Source organism: Microtus oregoni, unplaced genomic scaffold (assembly GCF_018167655.1).
Source record: "Microtus oregoni isolate MIOR12 unplaced genomic scaffold, Mior012 000056F_ref0000123, whole genome shotgun sequence".
In the NCBI taxonomy this organism is placed as follows: Eukaryota; Metazoa; Chordata; class Mammalia; order Rodentia; family Cricetidae; genus Microtus; species Microtus oregoni.
This window is the reverse complement of record NW_024543832.1, coordinates 2,488,910-2,508,273: the sequence shown is the minus strand read 5'-3', so window position 1 is coordinate 2,508,273 and position 19,364 is coordinate 2,488,910. Positions and strand designations below refer to the sequence as shown.

At 38.9% G+C, this 19,364-nt stretch overlaps 1 pseudogene and 1 gene segment (V, D, J or C); both read left to right on the top strand.

Moving 5' to 3' along the window:
- Positions 1 to 1,426: 1,426 nt before the first annotated feature.
- On the top strand, positions 1,427 to 1,923 carry LOC121438522. The segment is given in 2 exon segments: positions 1,427 to 1,508; positions 1,592 to 1,923. Coding segments are annotated over 2 exon segments (375 nt in total).
- A 7,965-nt stretch (positions 1,924 to 9,888) lies between these two features.
- On the top strand, positions 9,889 to 15,995 carry LOC121438592 (annotated as a pseudogene).
- The last annotated feature ends 3,369 nt before the right edge of the window (positions 15,996 to 19,364 follow it).

Below are 19,364 nucleotides of genomic sequence, written 5' to 3'. Positions count from 1 at the left end.
CCACACTTCTTGCATATCTGGTGGCTATTGGCATCTCCCTAACGCTGGTCTTTTTCTCCCAGTAAGCCTGCCTGGATTTCCCACCTGGCTTCTTTATTCTGCCTGCCTGTGGGCCAAATCAGTTTGTTTATTAACCAATGGTAATAAAATATATTCACAGTATACAGAGAGAATCCCATATTACATGTCAGGAATTATGTTCATGTATCGTATTCAAGTATAATCCTGAGAAAATACAGTAGAAATCAACAATGACTTTCCACACTATCACCTGTGTAGATGGAACCAATATCTGAGAATAGGTACTATAGGAAACTACAGTAAAGATAAATAACACTCTTTTAAAAAATAAGATTATATTAAAATGACTCCCTATAACCCTTTGCTACATGTAAAGATCAGTGCCTTGCTCAGCCATAAGCTGGGAAACTTCCTGCTGTAACAGACTGGAATAAATAGAGAGAACTAAAGGCTGATAATATTCTGAGAGTGAGAGACCTTGCGACATTCAGTACAATACAAGATGTCTTCATCAAATCCATAGTGTGAAGAGTTCTCAGCTGCTTCTCTCAGAATGTGCTTACATTCCACAAAATGAATAGATTAAGAATTAGGTGTGGTCCCTATAAAACAACTATATGTGAATAGTCAAATTTTAAAAGAAAGTTGGAAACTTTTGGGCAGACTTTTCTTTCTCCAGTCTGCTTGTAAACAAAGAACATATACTGAGAATTAATAAAAAAAATTAAATTTTGGGGCAATTTCACTGGATTGTTACTTTTATTTACATTAAAACATTTCTAGGATTCTATATGTTTCCACATAGCTCTTGTCTTTACCTCTCCTCCTTCCTGTACCTTCTGCATCTTCTGGTGACCTCTTCTAACTCTGCCTTACATCTACTCAGAATTCTCCTAGTCTTATTCTCCTGTACTATCTTTCCTATCCAGGTGTATACTATCAGTGTTTTAGTAACCAGTGAGAATAATGCATATTTAAAGTGTGCAAAAAATGTTACACGTCAGAATCCCATCTCATGGTTGAGAAAAGAGAATGACATTAGTAGCAGTGTGGGCAAACTAATCAAAAATCAAGAACTCAGGAAATGTAGTGTGAACAGATGGTTGGCACTGAGTTGTGACCTAGAAATACAGAAACAGTAGAATTTGATGGAGAGGTTGGGCTTGGAAATGGATGCAGGTTCATGCCAAGATGTGTTTACTATGAAGAGTGTAGTACCCAAGCTCTCTTATTCCAGACTCTATCTGTATGAAGTCAGAGACACTGTTGACCAAATTGTAATAACCCAGTAGGGTAGTCTCCATCTCCAGTTTATAAAGTCTAGCTTGACATCCCTCATGCAAATGTATCTTCTAGCTCTGTGTTAAATCCCCTCCTGTACTGAGGGAGCTCACATCTCTCACAGGAGGCCGACCTCTGAAGAAAAGGAGGTGTATCCTAGAAGATGAAACTGTTTGATCTTCTTTACCTGGTGACAGCCCTTCCTGGTGAGTGTTCCCACTTCACACATGTGTCCATGTGAGGTTCTGACAACATGTGATTGACAGAATTCTTTTTTTTTTGTCTGAAGGAATTCTGTCCCAGATTCAACTTCAGGAGTCAGGACCTGGCCTGGTGAAGCCATCACAATCACTGTCCCTCACCTGCTCTGTCACCGGTTACTCCATTACCAATAATTACTACTGGAGCTGGATCAGGCAGTCCCCAGAGAAGAAGTTGGAATGGATAGGGTACATAAGATATACTGGTAGTACTAATTACAACCCGTCATTGAAGAGCCGCATCTCCATCACTAGAGACACATCCAAGAACCAGTTCTTCTTGCAGTTGAACTCTCTGACCACTGAGGACACAGCCACATATTACTGTGCAAGGGACACAGTGAGGGAACTTCAGCATTAGCCCAGACACAAACCTCCCTGTACAGGACCTCTGGACCAGCAGGGGGAGCTCAGCCCTGACTGATCTCAGGAACTTTAAAACTTCTGGCAGAAAAAGAAAAACACTTGGTTTTCGCTGGCTTTTCTTCTAACTGCCTAAGAACAGAGAAGATAGAGCTTCATTCCTCTATCTGATCATGAAATATTTTGTTTGCTTGAAGCCACATTTTTTATTATAACTGTGTCACTGAAGACAGGGTACAAGGCAGTATTTCATGTCATTTTGAATGCAGATGAAGCCTTTACCAACAGAGTCATATTTCTGGTTGTAGGAATATGTTTTAATGATAGTAATTCTTTGAAACTCATCAGGTTTCACATGACAGTAATTTTCCTGTAACAATTGTGATGCCACTTTTGATTGTTTATACACTCCTGTATGTTGGAGTACATCCTATTCTGTTCACACAAAATAGTTGCTGGAATGCCTATAGAATGATACATATTTTGTTTGGGCTCCACATATCACCACTGCTGTATTACCAACTGTGTAATGCATAGCAGGGTATGCACTGTTGTCAAGTGTGTAGCAGGGAATGTATATAACTCTGTTGTCAATATTAACTCTCTTGCAAAGATAAAATATTTTGTATAAGAAAATATATCAATTGGTAGTAGAATTTAAAACATCATATCAAATAAATAATCATGGTTACACTGATTATTAATATATTTAAATATGTCAGAGAAGGATCCACCTCTGACATAGAAGAGAATTGAAAAGTTTGTGTTTAGATACACTTGGAACTTTACCTTGAAAGATTGTTCATTGATTTGTGATTTTATTCCAATATTACTAGAGAAATGTAATTCTAAACCAATTATAGACCCTGAAACCCAATGCCTCACTTATGTAACTAAAACAAAATCAACAGTGTAAATGGAATCTTATCATACTCCTACTTAAGTGAATAACCACTCCATTCGGTTAACAAGACTTATATTAAATTCTGGGATATTTCTTGTCCAACTTTCTCTGAACATTAGAAAAATTTGAACAAACCAAGTATGGTAAATATTATCTGAAATTAGTATTCCCAAAACTATCATAATTTTACCAACAAGGTGGGACAGCATGCAGAGTTGTTGTAGTCCCTCAGAACCTGCTCTGAACATCTGCCTCTCCTTTGAATATATCTGTCACCATCATGGAAAACACAGCCTAAAGATCATCCAGAAAGAATTAATGAGTCAAATATAATATTTCTAGGAATGAAGAACTGGATGGACATCCAGTCAGGCCAACCAAGTCCTACAGACTATCCTCAGTTTTAAGGATGGCCTTGTGAAAAAAGTAGTGGGATTCCAAGCTGAGATTGAATGTAAGAGGAGGGGTTCTGTTCTCAGCACAGAGAACAGAATGGGTTGTGTTTATTCTCCACATTTCGGAAGCTGGATTGTGTCTTTCACTACTTTCACATGGACATCAACAAGAACAGTGAAAATCAGTTTTATATTTTGGAGGTGTTTTAGAGGGCGGTTTTCTTCTTTTTACTTTGATTTTAAGTAGCAAGTTTTGTTTGCAAAGATTGTAGAAATGGGCATTTTTCTCCAATACAAACACACACTTTTGAAACACATAGGGAAACACAAGGATACTGACATAATCTGAGTCTTATGTTCCTCTGTGCCAATATTTTGCCATTCTTTTATCAAATCAGTAATACTATGAGAAGTATTAGAACCTACAGTATGGAGCTTCTTATAATTAAAAGAAACAAGAAGGAACCACCTTCTTTACTTTCCTTCTTCCTGAATAACACTTGTTGTATAAAATCAAGAGAGTCTCAGGGAACCCTGATTGCTCTTCGAGCAGATGAGGGGGGGGGAATTGATCGGGGGAGGGGGAGGGAAATGGGAAGCGGTTGTGGGGACGAGGCAGAAATCCTTAATAAATAAATAAACTAAAAAAAAAATCAAGAGAGTCATTAAGGGCCCTAAAGTTTCTGTCTATAATCAGAACATTGCCAGTTGAAGTATTATTATTATTAGAAACTTTATTCCAAGCTTTTAATATCAGTTTGGGTTCTTTGGCCATTAACAGTATTTTGACTGGCAAACTATTGGGGAACTGTTTAGAAGTCTCCTGACCCTAGAATTTGATAATAAGTAGTTCCTAGAGGAATCCTTGCATTTGGTTAGAAGCTGCATTGGATGGGAATTTGTTGATGTTGTACTTAAGTCACAGATTAAACTGATGGTTGGTGAGATTTTTCGTAGAGTTTGCCACTAAAGGGGATCCATTCATGCATACTTCTTTTTTCTAATTGCCATGTAGATTAGATCTATGTATGTCACTCTTAGTGTATTCATTTTTGTCTAAGTTCTCTGGGATTGTGATTTGTAAGGCGTTTTTTGCTTTATGTTTATAAATCACTTAGGAGAGAGTGCAGCTGTGTCTGGGTTACCTCACTCAAAACAATGTTTTCTAGCTCCATCCATTTTCCTGAAAAATTCAAGATGTCATTATTTTTTTCTGCCATGTAGTACTCCATTGTGTAAATGTATCACATTTTTCTCATCCATTCTTTAGTGAAGAGACATTCAGGTGGTTTCCAGGATTTGGCCATAACAAACAATGCAGCTACAAACATAGTTGAGCACATGTCCTTGTGGCATGATTGAGCATCCTTTGGCTATTTACCCAAAAGTGGTATTACTTGGTCTTGAAGAAGGATATTTCCTAATTTTCTGAGAAATCTCCACACTGACATCCAAAGGGGCTGTACCAGCTTGCATTCCTACCAGCAATGAAGAAGTGTTTCTTTACCCCACAACCTCTCCAGCATAAGTTGTCTTCAGTGTTTTTGATCTTGGCCATTCTTATAGGTGTAAGATGGAATCTCACAGGCATTTTGATTTGCATTTCTCTGATGACTAAGGATGTTGGACATTTATTTAAGCATCTTTTAGCCATTTTGAATTACTCTGTTGAGATTTCTCTATTTATGTCTGTACTCCATTTATTATTGTGCTATTTGTTCTTTTGATGATCAATTGTTTTGATTTCTTTGTATATTTTGAAGATTAGCCCTTTATCTGATATTGTGTTGTTGAAGATTTTTCCCATTCTGTAGGATGTTGTTCTGTCTTGTTGACCATGTTCTTTGAATTACAGAAAAAATTGCAGTTTCGGGAGGTCCCATTTATTAATTGTTTCTCTCAGTGTCTGAGATGTTGGGGTTTTATTTAGGAAGTGGTAACCTGTGCCAATATGTTCAAGTGTATTTCCCACTTTCTCTTCTGTATGGTTTAGTGTGCCTGTCTTAATGTGGAGGTCTATGATCCATTTGAACTTGAGTTTTGAGCATGGTGTCAAAAATCAGGTGTTCAAAGGTGTGTGAATTAATATCTTTGTTTTCTATTCAGTTCCATTAGTTCTCTATTCTGTTCTTATGCCAATGCCAGGCTGTTTTCAGTGCTGTAACACTGTAATGCAGTTTGAAGTCAGGGATTGTGATGTTGAAAATTTCTTTAATGGAAAAAATATTTCTTCCTTTGGAGCTTTTTAAAATTTTCATTGACTACGGATTTCTTAATTTATTACTATTTGGCAGGAAATTATGCAGAAATTATATAAGAAATGCAATAGGAAAACATTTCTGATATTTCTTCTTCCTTTTTTGAGACTGTTTGAAAGTCCCAAGCTGCTTCTTCATTTCCCATCTGCACAAACTCCAAAAATAATCATACAGAATGTATATTATTTAAATCACTGCTTGGCCAATCACTCAAGTATATTTATAGCTAGCGCTTACATCTAGAATTATCCAATTTCCATTATTTTATATTTTACTATGGAGTTTTTGGTCTACCGGCAAGAAGTACCTGACAGCTCATGTCTTTCCTTTCTGGCAGCTACATGGCGTCTCATGACTCTGCCTTGTTTGTTCCAGGATTCCGTTTTGTTTTCCCCTGCCTACCTCTATTGTTCCCTGCACAGGCCCAAGACAGTTTCTTTTTTTAACCAATGGTATTCAGAGCATGAATATTAGAATACAACATCCCCTCCCCTTTTCAGTTTAAATAAAATGGAAAGTTTTAGCTTTAACAAAGTAAAATGGCTAAAGTCAAAAACACCAAGGATAACCTTTGCCGGAGAGGCTGTGGAAGAACGGGTACCCTCATCCATTGCTGGTGGGGAATGCAATCTTGTGCAACCACTGTGGAAGTCAGTGTTTCGGTTTCTCAGGAAATTCGGGATCAACTTACCCCTGGACCCAGCAATACCACTCTTGGGAATATACCCAAGAGATGCTCTATCAAATGACAAAAGCATTTGTTCAACTATGTTCATAGCAGTATTATTTGTAATAGCCAGAACCTGGAAACAACCGAGATGCCCTTCAATGGAAGAATGGATGAAGAAAGTATGGAATATATACACGCTAGAGTACTATGCTGCGGTAAAAAACAATGACTTCTCGAATTTTGCATGCAAATGGATGGAAATAGAACACACTATCCTGAGTGAGGTGTCCCAGACCCAAAAAGATGAATATGGGATGCACTCACTCATAATTGGTTTCTAGCCATAAATAAGGACCACGGAGTCTACAATAGGTGAACCTAAAGAAGCTAAGGAAGAAGGTGAACCCAAGGAAAAACATATAGTTGTCCTCTTGGCTAAGGGAAGTAGACAAAATTTCTGTGGAGAAAATGGGATCTTGGGGGTGGGGTGGGATGGGGGTAAGGGGAGATGAGGAGAGAAAAGGTAGAAGGGAAGGAGGGGGACCTGGGGAAACAGGAGAATTGGGATAAAGGAAAGGTGGATAGGGGATCACGGAACCACAATTCTTAGTTAAGGGAGCCACTTTAGGGTGGGCATGAGACTTGACCCTAGAGGGGCTCCCAAGTGCCCAAGCTGAGGTTCCCAATTAGTTCCTTGGGCAGCTGAGGATTGGGAACCTGAAATGACCCTATCCTAGAGCAACACTGACGAATATCTTGCATATCATCATAGAATCTTCATCTGGTGATGGATAGAGATAGAGACAGAGACCCACACAGGAGCACTGGACTGAGCTCCCAAGTTCCCAATGAGGAGCAGAAGGAGGGAGAACATGAGCAAAGAATTCGGGACCACGAGGCGTGCATCCACCCACTGAGACAGTGGAGCTGATCTACGGGGAGCTCTCCAAGGCCAGCTGGACTTTGACCGAAAAAGCATGGGATAAAACCGGACTCTCTGAACATGGCGAACAATGAGGGCTGATGAGACACCAAGGACAATGGCAGGGGGTTTTGATCCTACTTAATGTTCTGGCTTTGTGGGAGTCTAGCCAGTTTGGATGTTCACCTTCCTACATATGGACGGAGGGGGGAGGACCTAGGACTTACCACAGGGCAGGGAACCCGGACTGCTCTGTGGACTGGAGAGGGAGGGGGAGAGGAGTGGGGGGAGGGGGAGAAGGGTGGGAGGAGGGGGAGAAGGGTGGGAGGAGGGGGAGAAGGGTGGGAGGAGGGGAAGGGAAATGGGAGGCTGGGAGGAGGTGGAAACTTGTTTTTTGTTTATGTTTTTTTTTCTTTTCGCAATAAAAAAAACAAAGTAAAATTACATATAACAAAATAGTTATCAAGCAAGAATTAGAATTACAATATATATATATATTATCTATTTTTTTACAATTTAAGAAAACTATTATTATAATTATCTATTTCTCAACTCCTTAAAAGACTTCAGAAGGATCTAATATTATCTAATTAAACAGCAAGTGCATTGTGAGCAACTTCCAAAACTAGAATTGACAGAGACATCTCACTGCCTGGATAGCTACACAAAGATTTTCAATACTGTTGGGGCATCCATCTTCTTCCTACAGACCCATAGGATCCAGAAGACTTTTCCATGAAGCAGCAAGTTTCAACGACCGTTCTGACAATATTAGCAGTTTGTTATTCACTTTAATGTGTTCTGCAGCATGTCTGGCAGGCTCTTCTATGATGCAGCAATGCCAAAGGACTGCCTCACGTTTCTTTTAATACTTCATCAGTCATGTCTCTGTGGGTCCTTTATGTCTATTTTTTTGCAGCATAGCATCAAGCAGCGTAGGCAAGAGCAGTTTCTTAATCATATGGCTAGCAAACTCCATAAGGATCCTTACAGTGCACATCTTGCTCTTGAAGTTATTGGTGGTGCCAGGAGCAGATGTGTCATACTGACATAAAAAGTCCTGAGTTCTTAAAATATTTTAACACGATATTCTGAAGATCTCTGAAGATTTGAAGAATACCCATCTAACTGAACTATGTCTCTATATATCTTGAAAACCTAACTAACATGACTACAAGTTTGACTATTATAGATGGTTATCTATTAACCTATATTCTTAATTATGCATTACTTTTATAAATTAGCTGGACAAACACAGTACCTTAATCAAGACCAGAAATACATATACACCGTATAACAAAATTCACCTTAAATTTGTATCAATAAACTAAGATGCATACCAATGTAATTCTCTATAGGATATCCCCCTTTAAATAAAAACAAACATTTATAAACAATATTTGGGAATTTTGGCATAGTTCTCTCTAAACTACTTTCTGCTTTCTGTTGGGTGAAGTAATTTTGGGGGGGTTTATGGTGAACTTTTGAGGGTTGTCCATCAACCCATATTAGTATGGAAGTAATCCACATGATCTCATTCTCTGTGGAAACAAAAGAAAATCTGCTTTTCCAAAGTAACATATCATTAGACTCAAACTTTGAAATCAAGATAACTTTAAAGTATATATGTTTGCTTAGCTTACTAGTTTTCAAAACTGTTTTTTTCCAGTCAAGATATTAAAAGAATTCTCAATAGTATACATAATCCAGACTCTCTATGTATATTCCATCTTTTTTTTGACCATGTTCATTTTATTTTTTTTTTAATTTATTTATTTATTAAGGATTTCTGCCTCGTCCCCACAACCGCTTCCCATTTCCCTCCCCCGATCAAGTCCCCTCCCTCATCTGCTCAAAGAGCAATCAGGGTTCCCTGACCTGTGGGAAGCCCAAGGACCGCCCACCTCTATCCAGGTCTCCTAAGGTGAGCATTCAAACTGCCTAGGCTCCCACAAAGCCAGTACGTGCAGTAGGATCAAAAACCCACTGCAATTGTTCTTGAATTCTCAGTATTCCTCATTGTCCGCTATGTTCAGCTAGTCCGGATTTATCCCATGCTTTTTCAGACCTAGGCCAGCTGGCCTTGGTGAGATCCCAATAGAACATCCCCATTGTCTTAGTGTGTGGGTGCACCCCTCGTGGTCCTGAGTTCCTTGCCCGTGCTCCGTCTCCTTCTGCTCCTGATTTGGACCTTGAGATTTCTGTCCGGTGCTCCCATGTGGGTCTCTGTCTCTGTCTCCTTTCATCGCCTGATGAAGGTTAATATTCATGAGGATGCCTATGTGTTTGTCTTTGGATTCACCTTCTTATTTAGCTTCTCCAGGAACATGAATTATAAGCTCAATGTCCTTTATTTATGGCTAGAAACCAAATATGAATGAGTACATCCCATGTTCCTCCTTTTGGGTCTGGCTTACCTCACTCAGGATAGTGTTTTCTATTTCCATCCATTTGTATGCAAAATTCAAGAAGTCCTTGTTTTTTACTGCTGAGTAATACTCTAATATGTATATATTCCATACTTTCTTCATCCATTCTTCCGTTGAAGGGCATCTAGGTTGTTTCCAGGTTCTGGCTATTACAAACAATGCTGCCATCAACATAGTTGAGCATATACTTTTGTTGTATGATAGGGCCTCTCTTGGGTATATTCCCAAGAGTGGTATTGCTGGATCCAGGGGTAGGTTGATCCCGAATTTCCTGAGAAACCGAAACACTGCTTTCCAGAGTGGTTGCACAAGTTTGCATTCCCACCAGCAATGGGTGAGTGTACCCCTTTCTCCACAACCTCTCCAGCAAAGGCTATCATTGGTGTTTTTTATTTTAGCCATTCTGACAGGTGTAAGGTGGTATCTTAAAGTTGTCTTGATTTGCATTTCCCTGATCGCTAAGGAAGTTGAGCATGACCTTAAGTGTCTTTTGGCCATTTGAAGTTCTTCTGTTGAGAATTCTCTGTTCAGATCAGTGCCCCATTTTATAATTGGGTTGATTAGCCTTTTACAGTCTAGTTTCTTGAGTTCTTTATATATTTTGGAGATCAAACCTTTATCAGTTGCAGGGTTGGTGAAGATCTTCTCCCAGTCAGTGGGTTGTCTTTTTGTCTTAGTGACAGTGTCCTTTGCTTTACAGAAGCTTCTCAGCCTCAGGAAGTCCCATTTATTCAATGATGCCCTTAGTGTCTGTGCTGCAGGATGTCCACTCTCTCCATACCTCTTCAATATAGTGCTTGAAATTCTAGCAATAGCAATAAGACAATATAAGGAGATCAAGGGGATTCGTATTTGAAAGGAAGAAGTTAAGCTTTCGTTATTTGCAGATGATATGATAGTGTACATAAGCGACCCCAAAAATTCTACCAAAGAACTCCTACAGCTGATAAACACCTTTAGTAATGTGGCAGGATACAAGATCAACTCCAAAAAATCAGTTGCCTTCCTATACACTAAGGATAAGTAAGCATAGAGGGAAATCAGAGAAGCATCACCTTTCACGATAGCCACAAATAGCATAAAATATCTTGGGGTAACCCTGACCAAGGAAGTGAAAGATCTACTTGACAAGAACTATAAGTCTTTGAAGAAAGAAATTGAAGAAGACACCAGAAAATGGAAAGACCTCCCTTGCTCTTGGATTGGGAGGATCAACATAGTAAAAATGGCAATTCTACCAAAAGCAATCTATAGATTCAATGCAATCCCCATCAAAATCCCATCAAAATTCTTCACAGATCTGGAGAAGACAATAATCAACTTTTTATGGAAAAACAAAAAACCAGGATAGCCAAAACAATCTTATACAATAAAGGATTGTCTGGAGGCATTACCATCCCTGACTTCAAACACTATTACAGAGCTACAGTATTGAAAACAGCTTGGTATTGGCATAAACACAGAGAAGTCGACAATGGAATCGAATAGAAGACCCTGACATTAACCCACAAACCTATGAACACCTGATCTTCGATAAAGGAGCTAAAAGTATACAATGGAAAAAAGAGAGCATCTTCAACAAATGGTGCTGGCAAAACTGGATGTCAATCTGCAGAAGAATGAAAATAGATCCATATCTATCACCATGCACAAAGCTCAAATCCAAATGGATTAAAGACCTCAATATCAGTCCGAACACACTGAACCTGATAGAAGAGAAAGTGGGAAGTACTCTACAGCACATGTATATTCCATCTTTATGGGGCTTATTTTTCTTTAATCTATTCCTGTCTATACTCTTTCGCTTTAAAAACTTTACCTTTAAAAAAACATTTACTTTATTTTATAACTGTCTATATTCTTTTTCTTTTCTCTCCCACGCCTATGTGCATTTATCCAGCACTGTGGCCAATTTAGAGGTCGTTATAAAACTAGGTATGTCTTTATTGTGTAATTTTAATCATTTTCTGTTCAGGAATCCTTCTTAAACTGCTTAGTGCTTCTTAAAATCCTAAGCGGTGCCATTGCTAAGGTAAACAAGGCCCTGCCTGCTTGCTCCACCCAGTCCAACATGATGGAAGTCTGTTCACTGCCTCTAAGACTGCTAGGTTGGAGATGTCCTCACCACCTCAGCTCTGATAACCAGTTGGCCAATAACTGCCAACAAGTAACTTGCATCGTGCTGCCCACAAACTGTATTTAAATGCTTGGCCTGCTGAAAGAGTCAGAGTTTGTGCTGGCATCATGGCCCAGAAAGCCATCATTTCAAAACTGCAGGGCTTTTTTCTGCTACTGCTCAACCAGAAAAACCTCTCTTACAGGACCTGCCACATGCTGACAGAAAAAAATGTGGCTAAACTTTGTTTTTCTATGTCTAGAGTTTCTTTCCAAGCATTCTCAGATCTTATATGGATGTAGTCAGCCTCATGTTGTTGTACCAATTTGTTGTAGGATGCTGCTTGTTTATTTCCCAACTGCTACTGAAATAATCCCACAGAAACCACTTTTTCCTTGTGTTGGAAGTTGAAATAGAATCCAACAGAAACATTTACAGTAAGGGAAACAAGGAAATAAAAGAAGACAGCTTTTAGAGCACAGATCCACATATTTTAGACATGAAAAGTACAAATTTCCCTTTACTGTGGAAAGTCTCTACAGCTCAGAAAGATGAGAGAGGAACCTTTGGAAAATATTTAGAATCTCATAGATTTGATGAAAATTATGACCAAAATCAATATGCTCCACAAAGGATCATCCCATTAAGAGTTCAGTGTATCCTTTACTACCACTGGTGCTCCAAAATATTTCACTAATACATTAAATATTCTCAACCAAATAAGCAGGTTTATTCCATTAATACTTTCTCACACAAATTTCTAAATGTAGAGATTCAAACACACAAATAATAAACACATATTCAGCAAAACTTCTTCCATATCACATTAAGGAAATAAATCAAAAACTTCCCCTTAATGTCATTTAACATAAAGTGAGGCCAAACTTGAACTTTCTACTTTATTCTCCATGTCTACTTTTGTTACTACTTTTCTAATGTATGAGTCTGAATCTCAGTTTCCATTCATCTACCTCTATTTCCCCTTCCTTTCTCTCTCTCTCTCTCTCTCTCTCTCTCTCTCTCTCTCTCTGTGTGTGTGTGTGTGTGTGTGTGTGTGTGTGTGTGTGTGTATGTGTGAGTAAGTGAGTTCATATATTCATGTGTGTATTGAGGGTAAAATCTTAACAAAAATCTTTTTCTCTGTATTTATTGAACAGCACAGAAAACATCTCTTGGAAAAATAGAGGGGTATTTACAGAAATCTTTAACCCAGTTGTACAAGGGTAGTCCCTTATTACTGATTCCAACTGATTCAAGTAATAAATATGATAACAAATATCATCATTTAAAAACCATTATCTGTATGATTTCATCAACAATTTTTGATATTCATTTTAGAAGATATTTTCAAACTTATACATTGTGTTCTTGATAAATGGTTGTCATAACACACACAAAATCATATTCAATAGCCTTTAGTCAAATGAATTGAAGAGCATATAATTTAATATTAGAACTGTGCGTGGGGCCTGAATCAGCAATCTCTGCCAGAACTGGTGCAAGGGGAAACCTCAGTGGGAGCAGGCCTGAGGGAGGGACCTCCACAGGAGCAGGTATGGGATAAAAACTACCAAAAAGCAGGATTGAGACGAAGACCCCTGTGGGACCAGGCCTGAGCCAGTGTACTCCTGCCAGAGCAGTCCTGAGCCAGGAACATCTGCAGTAGCAGACCCAAGCCAGCAACCTTTCACAGAGCAGGGGAGAGACATTGGTTTCCAAAGGACCTGACCAAAACCACTTACCTTGCAGGAACAGGAATGACTGTGTGAGTGCTCAGGGAGCAGACCTGAGCCAGAGGCCTATGTGTGACTGGGTCAGAGCCACCATCCCCTGGCAGGCTCTAGCCAGGGATATCTATGGAAGCAGGCCCCAGTCAGCAACCTACAGCAGAATAGGCCCTAGACAGTGACTTCTGTCTGCTGGTTCAGGCCTACCTAAGCTAGAAACCTGGAGATTACATGACAGATTATTTTTACTTCAAATAATATCATGAGAGGTAACTATCTGGAAAAGGGCATGAAACAGACTGAATAAGAAAGGTAAAGGGAAGGGGTATTACAAGTGAGGTTATCCTCCTGGGAGGCCTGTGAAGGCATATGAGTAGAACACGTAGAGTTCAAATCCTGAGTTGTACACTGAAGTTCAGTTTATCAGTCACTCCCTGTTTCTATTAAGAGATAGGTAGATATTCTGGAAAAAGAGAATAAAATAGAAAAACACAATAAATTTATACTCCTTGGTGCACATGAATGTGGACAAAGTCACTGGAAGTGACCTCCTGCCCAACTGAATTCAGTCATGTCACAACAATCCAGTGATCTCAACACAAAAATAGAGCTTCTAAACTCCAGAGGCAACAACACTTAGAGCTGAAGATGACTCAGGTGGTACCTAGTGAATCAGTGTTGAAGTCAACACAGTATAAGGAAAGATCTCCAGAGTATGTCAGAAAGCAATGCTCACTGACCTCTATAATATAGGACATAAAAAGTGGGCAGAAATTATTCCTAAAATGCATATTTTGATTGTGATTATTAAAAGAAATAGATGATACATAATGTGTCCCAAAAATATCTTAGTATTATTCACAAATTTCCAAACGTTTTCTTTCCTGTTAGACTCCTCCAGACCATTAACAAACATATGAGAACACACCATCTCTTAGCTCCAACAACAGAACATATATACCAGGAAGGTATGCAAATAAGTCCCATCTGTTCTCATGAAAACCAGATAAGCACTGACCCTGAAGCTCAGACAAAGGAATCAGTCCTGGATGCCCAGGACTTTCCATTCAGTGATCAGCACAGAAAACAAAACACACAATGGATTTCATGTTGATTTGGGTTTTCCTTATTGCTTTTTTTTAAAGGTAATTTATGAAGAAGAGATACTGAGTGTGTTAGTGCACATGAACTATTTATATAAAAGATAGAGCTTCTGTGTCATTTTACTAACAACCTTCTCTGTGTTTGCAGGTGTCCAGTCTGTGGTGCAGCTTGTGGAGTCTGGAGGGGGCCTGGTGAAGCCTAGAGGATCCCTGAGACTATCCTGTGTAGCCTCTGGATTCACTTCAGTAGCTACTGGATGGACTGGTTTCGACAAGCTCCAGGAAAGGGGCTGGAAGGGGTTGGAGTTATTAATATAGACAGCAGTACTATAAGATATGCAGCATCTGTGAAGGATCGATTCACCATCTCCAGAGACAATGCCAAGAACACTCTGTACCTGCAAATGAGCAGTGTGAGATCTGAGGACACAGCCACTTATTACTGTGCTAGAGACACAGTGATGGGACTTCAGTGTTAATTCAGGAAGAAACCTCCCTGTTAGGCCACACAGGCCATCAAGTGGTGCAAAAGACACAGAATACAAGTTCATCCCAGGAATTTATGCAGACATGATTCGATTAAGCACTCTTCTTAGACCTGCATTTTTTTTACACTTTTTTTGGAATTCTCCACATGTATGTTCTGAAGGGATCCAATGTCCTCAACACATTATATGTTCTTCTAGTGCTATTTTATCATAGGAGGCACAGTCTCCCATGAACAAAGTGTAAACTGACAACTTCGGGAACACAAAGTACCATACATTAGTCATTGAAATTTTATAAGAAGAAAGTACATGGGCATTTCTAAGTATTTTCATATTTTAGGCAGAGGTTAGGTCATATTTTTTGATTATAGCAGCATTAATATTTAAGGGAAAACTTAGAGAAAATGACACTATGATCATTAGACAAAAATATCCTAGCATATTTGTAATCTCTCTTCTCCTTGGAGACGGTGCACTCAGGTTCAAATAAGATCCAGGTGTGCTATTAGTTCATTCGGTTTATTACTTCATCATGACTTTCAACTTGGTTCATAATAGAAATTTATATAAAGGACATTGAAACTATAATTTGTGATCCTAGAGAAGCTAAATAAGAAGGTGAACACAAAGGAAAACATATAGGCATCCTCCTGAATATTAACCTTCATCAGGCGATGAAAGGAGACAGAGACCCACATTGGAGAACCGGACTGAAATCTCAAGGTCCAAATCAGGATCAGAAGGAGAGAGAGCATGAGCAAGGAACTCAGGACCGCGACGGGTGCACCCACACACTGAGACAATGGGGATGTTCTATCGGGAACTCACCAAGGCCAGCTGGCCAGGGTCTGAAAAAGCATGGGATAAAACCGGACTTGCTGATTATAGAGGACAATGAGGACTGCTGAGAAGTCAAGAACAATGGCACTGGGTTTTGATTCCACTGCACATACTGGCTTTGTGGGAGCGTAGGCAGTTTGGATGCTCACCTTACTAGACCTGGATGGAGGTGAGTGTTCCTTGGACTTCCCACCGGGCAGGGAACCCTGATTGCTCTTCAAGCTGACAAGGGAGGGGGACTTGATCGGGGGAGAGGGAGGGAAATGGGAGGCGGTGGTGGGGAGGAGGCAGAAATCTTTAATAGATAAATAATAAAAAAAGAAATTTATATAAACACATGCCATCAAGAAAACTTCATGAGAAGTGAGATCTACCTACATAGAAAATCAAAAACACACAATTTGCCATTGTTATGTGAATCTGCCATAGGTACATTGAGTGTTTGAGGTAAAATCTCATCATTGGCAGAGCAAGATCATTTTTATTTAGATCCACAGAAATATTCACCATAATGTGCAAAACACTAAGGATATTTATCTTGGTTATTTTTCTATTGCTATGATAATACAACATGTGAATGTAATATAAAATGAACACATTTATTATGCTTACAGCTTCTGAATCTTAGAGTGGATTATGACTGAGTCAACACTTGGTGGTTGGAGCAGCGGCTGAGTGTCCTATGTTTGATTTGCGAGCCTGAAGCAAAAGTCTCTGAAATAGCTTGATTCTTTAGAAAAATCTAAGTTTTCTAAATAGCACACCCTCTCCTACAAGATCACACATCCTAATCTTTCCAAAACATTTTCTCCAATTGAGACTTGAGTATTTAAACTTATGAGTCTGTATGAGGCTTTCTAATTCAAAATTATATATCCAATGAAGGGACTACAGTTTGAATCTCATGTACGAGAAAAATAGAGGCTGCAAAAGAAGAGCACTGTTTTTCTCAGCATAACCTTCTTCAACCTTCCTATAGTCATTTAACATTATTCCTCAAACAGCATCCATAATTCTTCCACCTGTCCATGTCTCCACACATTCCAATCTTAATTGAAGTGTCTCAGTTATTTACAAGCCTTGGGTTTCTGTTCATTAATGTCATATTATTGTATATGAATCTCCCTAGGGATGAAGAGATTCACAACTATTCCTACAGATGAAAATAGCTTTTGTTCACTTTAGTATCTTCTGTGACTTTGTACAAAATCAGCTGTCCATTGTGTTTGTTCAAAACTGAAGATCTTAGATACTATTGTAATGAGCTTAAACTGTGAGGTTTAATATTGCTAGTAGGCTTGTCTTAATATGAATTCACATAATACCCTTACTTAAAGAGTTGTAATAAAGATGGCAAGATTCACGTTTACCATAGATGGCAAGTTTTAGTGGGCTGCATGTCAGCAGTCAGTAGAATAATAAAAATGAGAATAAAGCCTATCCCCAGTTAACTCATCTGTATAATTCCTGATCTATGCACAAGTAAGAAAATAACATAAATGATAAAAGAATACAATATAATTTGGATGTGACATGATGATCACCTAAGACACATAGACACTGCTGTGTTCCTTGTAATAAATTTTCTGGACCATATTGAAGGGAATGTTTACTCTGTGACTGTTGGAGAGAGGTTGCTTGTATGTTCCCAGCCACCCAGCTAGCTTAGTCCAAAAATAATCACTCAGAAACTGCATTAATTAAGTCTTTGCTTTGTCTATTAGCTCTAGATTCTTATTGGCTAACTCTTATATTAATTTAATCCATTTTTATTAATCTGTATATCACCATGTGGCTATGGCTTACCAGGTAAAGTTCCTAGCATTTGTCTTTAGTGGCTCCATGGCTTCTCTCCGACTCTTCCCTTCTCTCTCCCAGTATAAAGCCCAGATTTCCCCTCCTAGTTATTTTCCTCCCTGCCATAGGCTCAAAACAGTTCTTTATTCATTAAGAGCAATACATAGACTGAAGGACCTCCTACACCAAGTGACAATGTATATAGAAAGACATATCCATTTCTTATTTTAACGGAATTCCAATTTACTGATTACTCTTAGCTGTTAGATTTTGATACTTACGATAATATTAATAGAGTTAAGATTTGTATTATTTTAGAGACTAGAACTAGTGCTCAATTGAGGTAATCAAATTCTTTTTTTTTAATTTATTTATTTATTAAGGATTTCTGCCTCGTCCCCACAACCGCTTCCCATTTCCCTCCCCCTCCCCCGATCAAGTCCCCCCCCCCTCATCTGCTCGAAGAGCAATCAGGGTTCCCTGACCTGTGGGAAGCCCAAGGACTGCCCACCAATATCCAGGTCTCCTAAGGTGAGCATTCAAACTGCCTAGGCTCCCACAAAGCCAGTACGTGCAGTAGGATCAAAAATCCACTGCAATTGTTCTTGAATTCTCAGTATTCCTCATTGTCCGCTATGTTCAGCTAGTCCGGATTTATCCCATGCTTTTTCAGACCTAGGCCAGCTGGCCTTGGTGAGATCCCAATAGCACATCCCCATTGTCTTAGTGTGTGGGTGCACCCCTCGGTTTCTCAGGAAATTCGGGATCAACCTACCCCTGGATCCAGCAATACCACTCTTGGGAATATACCCAAGAGAGGCCCTATCATACAACAAAAGTATATGCTCAACTATGTTCATGGCAGCATTGTTTGTAATAGCCAGAACCTGGAAACAACCTAGATGCCCTTCAACGGAAGAATGGATGAAGAAAGTATGGAATATATACATATTAGAGTATTACTCAGCAGTAAAAAACAAGGACTTCTTGAATTTTGCATACAAATGGAGGTAATCAAATTCTTGAGGAGGATCTGGTTTAATTCTGAGCACCCAAAATAACAGTTCATGAGCACATATAACTATTGTTGCATGTGATCTGCCACCCTCTTCTGTGCTCCACAGCCACATGCACTCAAGTGCACATCTACAAAGAAATTCACATACACACATATGAAAATAACTATTAAAATTTTGAGGTGTCTAAATTATGAACTAAGAGCAATTTAAATCGTAAGATGTCAGATCATTTGAAGAGCATTGGTGAAATATTTAGAGATGAAACCAAGGAATTCATTATTAAGTTGAGAAGAAGTAAACATGAGATGATTGAACTTCTTGCTAATCCTGTCTATAATTGTGATCAACCAGAAAAGTCTTTTGTGCAGCTATGCTTATTATTGCTGATAACTCTCTTCTCTTTTTTGAATGCAAGTACTTATTGAATAATGAGTTTTAAAGGAGAGACAGAAATGACACATAGAGAGAAACATCATAAAAGAGGAGTGTAACATGAATGATAAAAAAATCCAAGGACAGATATTGGGTCTCAAGCTGAAGATCAGAAAAGCAAAGCAGTGAACTTTTATAGATACCAAATCTTCAGACCAAACAGGCAAGCTCCTGTCTCCATAAATACTCAGACTCCATAATCTAATCAGTTCCTGTCTCTTCCCCTTTATATTCTTCTTACCACTCAGCCATTCCACTCCTGCCTCCACCTCTTTACTACTGGGACTAAATGTGTGTGACTTCTAAACACTAAGATTAAAGATATTAGCCACCACAACC